At 39.1% G+C, this 14436-nt stretch overlaps 1 protein-coding gene across 1 annotated transcript; it reads left to right on the forward strand.

Moving 5' to 3' along the window:
• Window positions 1-5275: 5275 nt before the first annotated feature.
• Window positions 5276-6187, forward strand: LOC122482725 (olfactory receptor 4C11-like). Its single transcript, XM_043579024.1, has one exon. The coding sequence runs from the start codon at window positions 5276-5278 to the stop codon at window positions 6185-6187; it is 912 nt and encodes a 303-aa protein (XP_043434959.1).
• The last annotated feature ends 8249 nt before the right edge of the window (window positions 6188-14436 follow it).

Here is a 14436-nt window from a genome sequence, read left to right on the forward strand (position 1 = left end):
TTCTTTACTGATTCATGGTTTCTGGCTTTACGCTGGCTCCACCCAAATGCATGGAGTCTGCTGCTTTGCATGGCACTGGTGGGTGAGGTGTGGAGTGTTAGTGTGGGAGAGATTACCATGGAGCACAAAAATTTGAGTTCTGGTACTGGTTTCTTTTTGACTGCTCTGTGCTAAGCTACTTCCCAGCCTAGTTGGAAGTGCACAAAATAGAACAATGTGAATTTGCCTAATGAGATATGAATTCCAATGAGAAAAGATTTTAAAGAGAAAAGGAAAGAAGACTATAATCAAGGGTTGCATGATTCAAACACACACACACACACACACATTTTAGCAGTGGAAAGCAAGTACAAGAAAGTTGTTTGGGAAAACCTGGAAGGCTGTGTTCAGGCAGATGGACAGGGTGCTCTGGACACAGGAAGAAATGGAAGGTGGAAGTTTATCCGATGAAGGTCATTTAGCCATTGAGAAATACTGAAAATGTAGGGAATGAGATGGTCGGGACATATTCATGAAGGACAGCAAGTGTCAGGCATGGCTGGAACACACATGAGCAGAATCCCTGGGAGGAAAGGTGGTAAGCAAGACTATGGTACAGCGTTTGAGGACTTTGAAAGTCATGGTGAGTATTTCAGCCTTTGCACTTGAAAACCACAGTAACCCTTTTATCATGTTATGATTCATCATAGTTTTAGAATGCCCACTTTTCCTTTTGAAGTTGTAGCTAGGAGGTAAAAAGAGGGAGAGGATTGAGTGAGGAGAAGATGGAATTTCTGAAATTGTGTCCTTTCTTTCTGTATAGAAACATAGAGTGTCCACCTGAAGAATTGTAGGATTGACCATTTGTAAGACTGCTGTTTATGAGTAACTGATTTTGTACTATGTGTGAGCTAATAATGCTCACAGCGAAAACTCACGTAGTTATCTCCCTCGATGTGTTATTTTCTTTTTTTTTTTTTAATTTTTTTTTCCAACGTTTATTTATTTTTGGGACAGAGAGAGACAGAGGATGAACAGGGGAAGGGCAGAGAGAGAGGGAGACACAGAATCGGAAACAGGCTCCAGGCTCCGAGCCATCAGCCCAGAGCCTGACGCGGGGCTCGAACTCACGGACCGCGAGATCGAGACCTGGCTGAAGTCGGACGCTTAACCGACTGCGCCACCCAGGCACCCCACGACATGTTATTTTCTCCAACAAGATGACGTGAGACATTTTATTTAGATTTTAATGGGTATTAGACACTGTGTGAAAGGAGTTTTTATGCCACATGTTTTGAGAATCTAAACTGATCCTGTTTTTACATCAGTGAAAATACTTTGTATGATATTACGATGATGGATGTATGTTACTAATATGTACCGAAACCATAGAATGTACCACACCCAAGAGTGAGCCTTGGGGTAAACGTTGGACTCTGGGTGATGAGGATGTGTCACGGTAGGCTCATCAGTTCTGGGAAATGTACCGTTCTGGCGGGCGATGTTGGTAATGGCAGGGGTGATATTTGGGTGGGGGCTAGGGACCATATGGGGAATCTCTGTACCTGTGTGTTGGTGTTGCTGTGAATGTAGCACTGTTGTAAAAAAATAAACTCTTGACAACAAGAACAAACTAAAAAGCAGCAACAACCAAATGATCTTATCAAAGCTGAGAAAGGTGTGTAATTTTGCTGCCTCCTCCCCGCCCCCCACAGAGACAGCTGAGAGGAGCCCATCTGCTCCTCCTCTGAGAGGGGAAGGGACAGCTCTGGAGTCACCATTGAATCATACTCGGGATGCCTGCTGGGTCAGTCTTCATTCTGTTGGGGCCACAGCGAATTCACCTGTATGCTCTCCATTGAGTTTCTAAGTGCAGGATGTACAAAGACTGATGTCTTCAGTACAACCCTGACATCTTGAAGGGAGCAGGCACTTCAGTCCAGATAAGCTCAAATCCAAATGGACTATGTTTAGAAAACTAGATGACTAAATTTTGATAAACAGCTGAATGAGTTTGTCCTTCTGCGCTGAATGTATCTTAATAAAATCAGCTCTCATATCTTGTATATCTCCAAATCTCATACTTGCCTGCAAAAATATGTTCAAATTTCTTAACCAGGCTTCCATGGCTATTGGCAGAGACAAAACCTTGCTTTTCCAAGTTTTTCTGCTGACACTAGTGTCCGTCTAAACCAGAGGTTTCATATTGATCTTCTCTATTTGTCCCATCACCCCCATTAAAACTTTGGTTGGTTTCTTTCATGTCAAATGCTCTCAACCCTCTGATTTTCATATCTTTGGATCACAAACTCTTTACAAACCAGGGTATATTTTATTTATACTTTCATGTCATCATGGGTCCCATATAGGGAAGCTGTTTGCACTTTGCATTTGTTTTTTAGTATGTATTAACGATATTTGGAGTTGCCATTACCAGCTTCTGATCACCATGAGCAAATTAGTGCCAAGATGATTTCAGTCACTTGGGAGTAGGAAATTAGTGTGAAAAAGCGTTGTGCAGACATAGTATGGGTAAATGAACAGGTAGATTAATATCTTGGTAATATTAATAATTATAATGGAATGTTGATACTAGTAATCATAATGAAAGAATCATTCCAATCACACTTACTAAATACCTGCATCTCTTCTGCGTCATACATACTGAATTATTTAGCCTTCATAGAAACACTAAAAAGTAGATTCTTTTACAGGTGAAGAAAATGAAGCACAGAGGTATGTAAGGACTTCTGCCACATGGCACCATACTGGGCAGTGGGTGGGGTATGAATCCAGCTGTTCCGCTTCAGCCTCGATGCTCTCACTGTGCTAACTTACCTCTCTAGTGTGCTTTAGGATGTTTGCATCTCAGGTTCAATTCTGACTTTCTTCAGTCAAAGCTATAGTTCATCTCTTAACAGAATTTGGAGTTTTTCACTGATCCATCTGTCTCTTAGGAATTTTTACTCTTCTCTCTGCAGATGGCTTCTATTCTTCTAATACCAACCACATAGTCCCTTACATAATTAATGATTTCATCTACGTGTATCTTAAAACTCAAAAATCATTAACAAGAAGTGAATATTTTGCCCATTCTTTGCAATAAGTCCAGATAATTGTGATTTGATATTTAAAATCAAAGATATATGGAATTATGAAAGAAGGGAAAGGCAGTACAATTAGAAAATGTTTTGAAAAAAGACTAAATTAGAATGGAGAAATGGACAGTTTGTAATATAAGAAAAGGAGAAAAGGTCACAGAAAAAGGGAAAAAGAAAAATCATAATAGGGAAAGTAGTAGAGGCTGGGACTTACATAGTTCTCACTTATCATGAGCTGGATCTTTTTCTCATTTTATCTGCAGTGTAACTATGGTTATGTGTAAAGTAGCTTTCCCAGCTAGTAAAGAGTGGAGCTGGGATTTGAACCCAAGACATTTGACTGGAGCAACTGTGTTCTAGACAGAAAGAAATGTAGTTATTTTCTTGATGAATAGCCATCCCAGATAAAATATCAAGATTGCAAAATATGAACTGAACAAATACAAAAAATTCTCAAGAGAACAATATTTTCATTAAAAATGCAGCAACAATGTAAAATGTGGTTGCTGATAAAAAATGTGTATGTATATAACAAAATTCAATTGTTTTCTACTAACCAAATGAGAGAATAAGATCGTCATAAAATAACCTTTTTTGTTTGTTTGCATGTTCACCAGCTTTTCTGCAAAATCATCAACCTTGAAATATTGACCATATGTGTATATAGTAAAAGGATGTAGAGATACATTCATATGTAAATATACTTACAGAATGTTTCTTAAAAGATATTTCTAAAAGAAAACCAAAAGTAGTTATTTCTGGAGAGTGCGTTTATAAATTCAATAATTTGGAGACAGCTTTAAATTTTCTTTCATTTTTCTATGTACTTTGAAATATTAATGATAAACATGAATTATTTCATCATAAATATAGTTAATAAATGGACACACCATATAGAAAAATATTTTTAGTAATTATCCACAGCAATGATAATCTCTAGCATTTGGGACAGCAGCATATTACTTGGGAAACTACTCTAAATTGCTATTTATGTGAGTCAAATTGGAAGCAATATAAATATCTCAAAGGACAAATAGTCAAAGAGATTCCATTTAAGACACTTAATACAATGTCACATAATTAAATTAACAGTGAAACTAACGATAAGTATGATAACATGGGAAGAAGAACTATAATAATTCCAAGTCAAAATCAGGACACAAAATGATATTATATGAAGATTTCAATGACAAACTCAATATGTTATGAACAAAAACTTGATGTAGAGTAATCATAACATAGTATGTTAGAATTATGGGATATGTTTCAGATGAAGTTTTTAGAAGTATGCTTGTGAAATCAGGGTAAAATGAATATCTCTGGGTTACAAAACTATTTAGATTATAGGCATCATTAGGAATTTTATAGCATGTTGAATTCAGAGGTAGAGATGCTCAATATTCTGAGTTTAGTCCCAGAGTACAGTCAATAGGGTAAACAGTTTTTCTTAATTATTCCAACCTCAAAGTTGCCTTGACCTTTGTTATATAATGACATCAGGGAAGCGGACATTGAACAAGAAAGGCGTAAGTAAAAGATGGTCAAAATAGATTTACATAAAGCATATTGCATCCAAGAAACTGATGGGTTCAGAGATGAAGGGGTCAGAGACCCAAAAATAAGTGAACTGAACTGAGAGTATTTTCTTCCAGAGGGACTCTCCAACAATATGAGTGCTTAATCTTAGTGGAATAGTCTTTTTTATATGTCAAAGCAGATAGATAAAACGCATAACACATGAGATATATGTGTGTATCTGTGTGCATAAACAATCTTAATTCTTAAGAAAACTCAGGATCAGGTAAGGCAAATATTTGTACTCTGTTTTTCACTTGAAAGCTAAATTTTGAGATAGTTAAGGCACTTGCCAAAGGAGAAGTGAAGTTCTGCAGTTTTCAATCTTGGTAGAAATCATAATTTTTAAAGGACATTTAATTTTATCTCCCCAGATGCGAAGGCTTTGTTGATCCAATTCAGTTAGCTTCTGAATCAACAGATAGATCTGGGAGAGGCTTGGGCATCTGCATATTTACCAAGAGTCATAGACTGAAGGCAGTCAGAGGTAACATAACATGGAGCAAAAGCAAGGCATTCAAAGTTCAGCCCACCGATCTCCCCAAGCTGTCACTTCTTTTCTTCTCTTTGCAGATTCAGCCTTTGTCCTCAACTGCACCTTACTTTCAGCCAGTAGTATTATGATGAATAGCAGTGTGACTGAATTCATTCTCCTTGGGCTGACACAGGATCCAGTAAAGCAGAAGGCAGTATTCGGGGTCTTCTTGATCTTTTACCTTGCGACACTGCTGGGGAACTTTCTCATTGTAGTGACTATTAAAACAAGCAAGACCCTTGGGAGTCCCATGTACTTCTTCCTGTTCTATTTGTCTTTTGCTGACACCTGCTTCTCTACAACCACAGCCCCCAGATTGATTGTGGATGCCCTTGCTCAGAAGAAGACCATTTCCTACAAAGAGTGCATGACTCAGGTCTTTACACTCCATTTCTTTGGGTGCATGGAAATCTTGGTGCTCATCCTCATGGCTTTTGATCGCTATGTAGCCATTTGTAAGCCCTTGCGATACACTACCATCATGAGCCGGCACGTGTGCAGTGTTTTGGTGATTCTAGCCTGGGTGGGATCTTGTATCCACTCTTTGGCACAAATTTTCCTGGCTTTGAGATTGCCTTTCTGTGGCCCCAACGTGATTGACCACTATTTCTGTGACTTGCAGCCCTTGTTGAAACTTGCCTGCGTGGACACTTATGTGATAAATTTGCTAGTTGTTTCCAACAGTGGGGCCATATGCACGGTGAGTTTCATAATCCTGCTTATGTCCTATGTTGTCATCTTGTACTCTCTGCGAAACCGCAGTGCTGAAGGAAGGCGAAAAGCCCTTTCCACCTGCACCTCCCACTTTATTGTGGTTGTCTTATTTTTTGGTCCATGCATATTCATATACACACGCCCCCCAGCTACATTTCCAATTGACAAAATAGTGGCTGTGTTTTATACAATTGGGACGCCCCTGCTCAACCCTCTGATCTATACACTGAGGAATATGGAAGTGAAAAAAGCCATGAAGAAATTATGGTGTAGCAAAGCATGACTTCTTTTGATACAGGATATTCAGGGATTTCAATGTATTTTTCCTTGACAGCTTGGTTTTCCTTCATGGACAGGCAAGATGAAATATTCTCATTGTGGGAAAAATCCACTGGGAAATTTTAATTTCACTAATATTTTATATATTTAATTGAATTATTATGAATAAATACACATATATACACAACTTATTCAGATAAAATGGCATTAGAATAGGATTACCTAGGGGCGCCAGGTGGCTCAGTCGGTTAAGCGTCCGACTTCAGCTCAGGTCACGATCTCACGGTCCGTGAGTTCGAGCCCCGCGTCGGGCTCTGGGCTGATGGCTCAGAGCCTTGAGCCTGCTTCCAATTCTGTGTCTCCCTCTCTCTCTGCCCCTCCCCCGTTCATGCTCTGTCTCTCTCTGTCTCAAAAATAAATAAACGTTAAAAAAAAAAAGAATTGGATTACTTAAAATCCATAAACATTGTGAACAACCTGGGCTGGCTCTCAGTTGAATTCTTTTGACAGCTGGCTATATTCACATGATAATTTCTCTTCCTGTACGATTTGTCTTCAGAAAAAAATATACTGACTATTGACAGAATGATTGTGTGTGTGTGTGTGTGTGCACACTAATTCTCTACAGATTTTATTCTAGTTTTTAAGAACTTGGATGTAGAGCTAATCCCTATGGAACCAGAACTTAGAAATGAAGGTCGTGGTCTTGTCAACCTGGGAGTTGGAGAAGATGTTCTGAGAAAATTATGTGGTGGAATGTGTGCCTGAGGCTGACTTACTGGGACATGGATGGACCCTCAAACTCCACGAAGAGCTGGAAACCTGAGTGAAAACCTGGACTGTCTCTGGAAAACACTCTCAGTGTTCAGTGAATGGTGGGAGAAGGAGAGTTTTACACTTGGCAGTGATGGGAGGTATCAGCCAGGAACTGCTGTTTGGCAGGGTCCTTCTCTTTCATCGTCACAGATCAGGGACACTGAGGGGGTTTGGCAGCAGGAATATGCAGAAGGTTAAGGGGTAGAAGGGTGCTAGAAAACAATGTACAGTGTAGCGAAAGCAAAGGTGAAAGGAAAGTGGTAACTGTATCCAGGTGAGATAGAAGAAGCTTTGCCTTTTTTATTGGAGAATCACTCATTGGGTATCTCAACATTTGCAGGGAAAGAAAATGCAGTTCCTGGGTATCTCTATAAAATTGACCTAGATTAGCTTGACTTCCTTGGCTCTTCCATTTATTTGCATATCGGGAAAACCCTTTATTTATTTATTTATTTATTTATTTATTTATGGTTCCCAATGGTGTCTGAAAATTCAAATTTCCTATTCTTTGGGAGATCCCATGATTGAAGTTCCACATTACTGCTTTTTGTTTATGGTCTTCTGGTTTTGTAGAGGAATGTTTAAATATGTATTTTAATTTTTGAAGTTAAACTAATTGATATCTGTAATAAACACCCTACCACCATAACCACCACCACGTCCGCCTCCACTACATCATAATCCCATAATTAAGTACTGTCATGTGATGCTGTTTCAATATCTGAATGTATAGTTACCTTCAAATTTGCACCAAGAAGAATTACTTTAAGTGATACAGGCTAATGAGAAAAGAATCCAATGACCTTCCCAAGTATGAGATCATTTCTAGCAACTGAAGACCAAATGTTACCATGTCTCATCTAAGATACCCAAGACTCCTACATAGAAAGAGGTGGCAAATAAATAGTTAAATCCCAAAGAGAACATATGTCAGAGCTCTCAGTGCCATATTACAAGAGGCAATTATGTTTTATGTTCTAAGTGAAGACTCCTGATCTTCCTAGTTTTGTGTCTTGCAGTTTCATTTCTGAAGCATTTGAATCTGGTCATGTGAAGTTTATATTTAGAATAATTGATTCTTAACTGACCAAGACATAATAAAAATAAATGTTTAATTCTTATCATTTTTTGATTTTTAAAATTTAATATAGTGGGAGAAAGAAAATATTCATTAATATTCAGAAAGCTGTGGGAATTTTCTTCTCATGCTTAGATCATTTAGATCCCAGCTTCCCTTAGATTTTAGATAAAGTCAGTTCATAATGGTGGAAGAAGTGGTCAGGGGACTAAAAAGTCTTACGTGACTGGTACCTTAACAAACTCACTCACCGTGTCTGCTTCTGGCAAATGGTGAAAGATTTTTCTTTGCCTTCCTTTTGGGAGATTTTTGTAGGCTCTCTAATTATAGTATCCTGGGTGTGGGAAGAAGATTTCTGTTTCTTATGATCACTGATGACCCCTTGTTAGCCCTCAGAAAGCCAGTGGTTTCCTTCCAAATTCTGTACCCTTCCCAGTGATCTCTTTTGAGCTAGTCCCTAGAAGTTCTCCTTATGGTTTCTCTGTGGGAGTGTGTGAGGAAACATCCAGGCATATCTGCTCCCAAAGAGTTATATTTATATGGAAAACTTCTAACATAGGCTAACGTCAACCAGTCAGCCTCACCTGATACCAACCAGTCTCTCTTCCTTCCTTGACTTTTCTTATCTCATTCTGCTTCCTGTACCCATATGGAGGGTCCCATGCTATGTTCTCAGAGTAGCGCTCCAGCACTCAAACACACACACACACACACACACACACACGCACACACACACATGCCCGCGCACGTGCACACACACACACACACACACACAGACATGTGAAGTCTGGGGTGAGGGACAGACATATCTCTACAGTGATTTACTTAAGGATTTTTTTCACAAGTCTCTTGGCCACTTTATAACTTGACCACGTCTATATCCTTTTTCTAGTAGGATACTTTCCTTCATCTTTTCCTTTGGTTTGGAAATTGGCAAAAGGTGATTTAGACACACAGTTCACATCCATTGTGTCTATACAACATTTCAGTTTTAACACCTTTTTACATAAGAAAGGTTACATTATAATTTGTATGAACACTGGGCCTCAACAAGATTTAGTTTCATTTAGAAAGTGATGGTAGACACCACTGGAGGGGCCAAGATGGTGGAGCAGCAGGGAAGTCTTTTTTTTCCCTTTCTCGTCCCTGAAACGCAGCTAGATCAACACAAAACCACCTGCACACCTAGAGAAGAGATTTGAGGATTAACACAACAATCTGCAACTTCAGGCACAGAACTCATCAGGTACATGGTGCAGAGAGGTAAACTGGGGGAGAGAGAAGTTGTGGATAGTAGGGAGCTGTTTTTGCTTGTGGACAGAGGACAGAGACAGGGCGAGAGTACAGGAAATGCACTCCCCCTAAAAGAGGCTAGGGAAGAAGAAAAAAAGCGGAAACACCCACAAGAAAAGGAGGAAGAGAACTTACAAAAGAGAGGGTTTAATTATATCTCCATAAACAGGGGTGGGCAGAAGCTGAAACTCCACAGCTCAATACCCGGTGAAGCTCTGTTTGGAAAGGTGAATACCCCAGCAGCAGACAGTGAGGTCTGAGGGGGCGCTAGGGGAGAGGCAGTTTCCCTTCCAGGATAACATTTGGTAAATGCTGGGTGGCCTCCCCACAGGCAATGGTCCCAGCAGACCCTGGATAACAGCCACGTTCACTGGGGTTGCGGCGAGGATGTTAAGGGTGAAGCCTGGTGACATATCTGTGTTGTGATTTACCATAATTCATAATCCCTGAATCACTGCTGCTACACGATTGCATGAACCTTTTCCAGCACAGGCTGGCACCAGGCTTCACTCTCTGGGCATCTGGAATGTCACAGTCATGTGAACCTTCCTGGGGGCAGGGAGGCACCAGCCATTGCTCTTGAGACCCTCCCCCAGAGCATCTCAGTGGGTCATAGCTGCAAGGCCCTCAGAAGTGAGGGGTTGGATACACAGTCCCATCTGAGATAAAATGTGGGGGGAAGGTGCTGCCTGGTGGACTGATGTCTTGGTCACAGGCAGTGTAGTTGTGGGGAGTGGACAGAAGCCTGAGACAAAGGAGGAGTGCTTGATTGCTTGTGGGGGAGTTCACAGAGTTCTGATACTAGAGACTGGGTAGCTTGGTGTTTCCATTTTCAGCCCTCCTGAGCATGTGAATACACACCCATGCTTGCCACAACCTTCAACTCTAGCACACTAAGCAGCGCCATCTTGTGGAGGATCGAGCCATTACACCAAGACCCTTCCAAGTGGGCCAATGGTGCTCTAGAGGAATGCCATAAGTGTCTGCCTGCTTAGTTTACAACTATAAAGTGCTTGATAGTTTGACTCCTGGGGGAAACTGGATTTGTTTCAACCATATTTCACTCTGTTCACTGGCCCGTCTATTCAATTTTCTTTTCTTTTCTTTTCTTTTCTCATCCTTGAAAAGACAAAAGAAAAACTTATATTTATTTTCCATTTTTATAAAAAGATTTCTCTTTAGGTTTTCTACTTTACTTTTACTTTTTTGTAAATTTTTAAATCCTATTTCACTTTCATCATTTCATTTTATTCTACCTTATTGTATTTGTTATTTTAAAATTTCAAATGTTTTTCTTTTTGTCCCCCTTTTTTCACTTGTTTTATTTCCTTTGTTCTCTATTCTATCAAGCTGCTTTCAACAACCAGACCAAAACATACCTACAATCCAGCATTCTTTATTTGATATTTTTGTGTTGTTTTAAATTTTGATTTATTTCTTTTACTTTATTAATTCTTTTTCATCCTTCAAAATGATGAGACGAAAGAATTCACCCAAAAAGAAAGAAGAGGAAGAAGTAGCAACCAGAGACTTAATCAACTCAGTTATAAGCAAGATGTCAGAAACAGAATTTAGAATCACAATATTAAGAATACTACTCAGCTTAAAACACACACACACACACAATTGCTTTCCATGGCAATAAAAGAAGTGTCAGAGTGAAATTAAAAAAGTTATAACTGACATTCAATCTCAAATGGTGCCATAGTGGTAAGGATGGATGAAGCAGAGCAGCAAGTCAATGATATAGAGGACAAAATTATGGAGAATAATAAAATTGAGAAAAACAGGAAAACTAAGGCAAAAGAGCATGATATAAGAATGAGAGAACTCAGCAACTCATTAAAAGGGAATAATATCCAAATCATAGGGGTCTCAGAAGATGAAGAGAGAGAAAAAGGGGTAGAAGGGTCATGTGAGCAAATAATAGTGGAAAAGTAGACATCAAAACCAGGAAGCCCAGAAAACTGCCATTAGAGCCAACAAAAAAGAGCATCAAAGAGGCATATCATATTCCAATTCACAAAACACTCAGGCAAGGAAAGAGTCATGAAAGCAGCAAGGGGGAAAAAAAACCTTAAGCTACAAGGGAAGACAGATCATGTTCACAGCACACCTATCCGCAGAAACTTGGCAAGCCAGAAAGGAGTGGCAAGATACGTTCAATATGTTGGATCAGAAAAGTATGCAGCCAAGAATTCATTATCCAGCAAAGTTGTCATTGAAAATAGAAGGAGAGATAAAAAGTTTCCCAAACAAACCTGATGGAGTTAGTGAACACTAACCCAGCCCTGCAAGAAATTTTAAGGGGAACTCCCTGGGAGGAAAAAAGATGAAAAAAACCCAAAAAAGATCTAAAGCAACAAAGACTAGAAAGGACCAGAGAATACTACCGGAAACTTCAACTCCATAACAACACAATGGCAATAAGCTCATATCTTTTAGGACTCATTCTAAATGTCAATGGACTAAATGCTGCAATCAAAGACATAAGGTAACAGAATGGAAAAGAAAACAAGATCCATCTATATGCTATTTACAAGGGACTCATTTTAGACATCAAGACACCTTCAGTGTTTATTTATTTTTGAGAATCAGAGAGAGACAGCATGAGCAGGAGAGGGCAGAGAGAGAGAGAGGGAGACCCAAAATATGAAGCAGGCTCCAGGCTCTGAGCTGTCAGCCCAGAGCCGGATGCAGGGCTTGAACCCACAGACCATGAGATCATGACCTGAGCTGAAGTCGGACGCTCAACCAACTGAGCCAACCAGGCACCCCGACATCAACACACCTTCAGATCGAAAGTAGAGATGGAGAACCACCTAACAGGCTCCCGGTTGCCAAAAGAGAACTGGAGTAGCCAGTCTTATAACATACAATGTAGATTTTAAAATAAAGTCTGTCACAAGAGATTAAGAAGGGCATTAGATCATTATTAAGGGGTTTATCTACCTAGGAGGTCTAACAGTTGTAAACATTTATGCCCAATGTGAAATAACCCAAATTTATAAATCAATTAATGACAAACATAAAGGAAATCATTGACAATAATACGATAATAGTAGGGGACTTCAACACCCAAATTACAGCAATGACAGATAATGTGAGTGGAAAATCAACATAGAAGCAAAGGCTTTGAATGACACACTGGACTGGATGTACTTAACAGATAGATTCAGAACATTTCATCCTAAAGCAGCACAATACATATTCTTCTCTAGTGCACGTAGAACATTCTCCAGAATAGATCACATACTGGGACACAAATCAGCCCTTAATAAGTACAAAAGGATTGAGATCATACCTTGCATATTTTCAGACCACAACACAGTGAAACACGAAATCGCAAGAAAAAATTTGGACAGGCAACAAATACTTTGAGACTAAAGATGATCCTACTAAAAAATGAATGGGTTAACCAAGAAGTTAAAGTGGTACATAAAAAGTATATGGGCCAATGAAAATGATAATACCACAGATAAAAACCTCTGGGACACAACCAAGGCAGTCATAAGAGGGAAGTGTGTTGTAATTCACAGCTTCCTAAAGAAGGAAGAAAGGTCATAGATATACAACCTAACTTTACACTTAAAAGAGCTGGGAAAAGAAGAGCAAATCAGCAGAAGACAGGAAATAATAAAGATTAGAGCAGAAATCAATTCTGTCAAAATTGGAAAAAAAAAGAAACAGTAGAACAGATCAATGAAACCAGGAGTTGGTTCTTTGAAAGAATTAATAAAATTGATAAATCTTTAACAAGTTTGATCAAAAAACAAAAAGGATAGGGCCCAAATAAATCAAATCAAGAATGAAAGAGGGGAAATCATAGCCAATGCTTCTGAAATACAAACAATATTAAGACAATATTATGAACAATTATATGCCAATAAATTGGGCAATCTGGAAGAAATGGACAAATTCCTAGAGACATATAAACTACAAAAACTGAAATAGGAAGAAATAGAAGATCTGAACAGCCCCATAACCAGTAAAGAAATTGAATCCGTAATCAAAAATCTCCCCAAAACCAGAGTCCAGAGCTGGATGGCTTTCCAGGGGAATTCTACCAAACACTGAAACAAGAGTTAACACCTATTCTTTTGAAGCTGTTCGAAAAAATAGAAATGGAAGGAAAAGTTCCAAACACATTCTATGAGGCCAGCATTACCTTGATTCCAAAACCAGACAAACACTCCACTAAAAACAACTACAGACCAATTTCCCTGATGAACATGGACATAAAAGGTCTCAACAAGACCCTAGCCAACACTAAAAGAATTATTCACCACGATCAAGTGGGATTTATACCTGGGATGCAAGACTGACTGAATTTCCATAAACCAATCAATGTGATACATCTTGCTTAGAAAAGAAAGGAGAAGAACCACATGAACCTGTCAATAGATGCGGACAAAGCATTTGACAAAATTCAGCATCCTTTCTTGATAAAACGCCTCAAAGAGTAGTGATAAAAGGATCATACCTCAAGATCATAAAAGCTATATACGAGAGATCCACCACTAATATCATCCTTGGTGGGGAAAAAACTGAGAGCTTTCCCACAAGGTTATGAAAACGACTGGGATATCCACTCTCTCCACTGTTATTCAACATAGTATTGAAAGTCCTAGCCTCAGTAATAACACAACACAAAGGAATAAAATGCATCCAATTGGCAAGGAGGAAGTCAAACTTTCACTCTTTGCAGACGACATGATACACTATATGGAAAACCCAAAGTTCCGCCAAAAAGCTGCCAGAACTGATCCGTGAATTCAGCAATGTCGCAGGATATAAATTCAATGCACAAAATCGGATGCATTTCTATATACCAATAATGAAGCAACAGAAAGATACATCGAGGAATTGATCCCATTGGCAATTGCACCAAGAACCATAAGACACCTAGGAATAAACCTAAACAAAGAGGTGAGAAATGTATACACTGAAAACAATAGGAAGCTACTGAAAGAAATGGAAGAAGACACACAACAAGATGGAAAAATATGCCCTGGTCATGGATTAGAAGAACAAATATTGCTAAAATGTCAATACTACCCAAGGAA

The sequence above is a fragment of the Prionailurus bengalensis genome, chromosome D1, assembly GCF_016509475.1.
Source record: "Prionailurus bengalensis isolate Pbe53 chromosome D1, Fcat_Pben_1.1_paternal_pri, whole genome shotgun sequence".
Lineage (NCBI taxonomy): Eukaryota > Metazoa > Chordata > Mammalia > Carnivora > Felidae > Prionailurus > Prionailurus bengalensis.

Coding starts and splice junctions, on each gene's coding strand:
- LOC122482725 (XM_043579024.1), top strand. CDS start 5,276: ATGATGAATAGCAGTGTGACTGAATTCATTCTCCTTGGGCTGACACAG.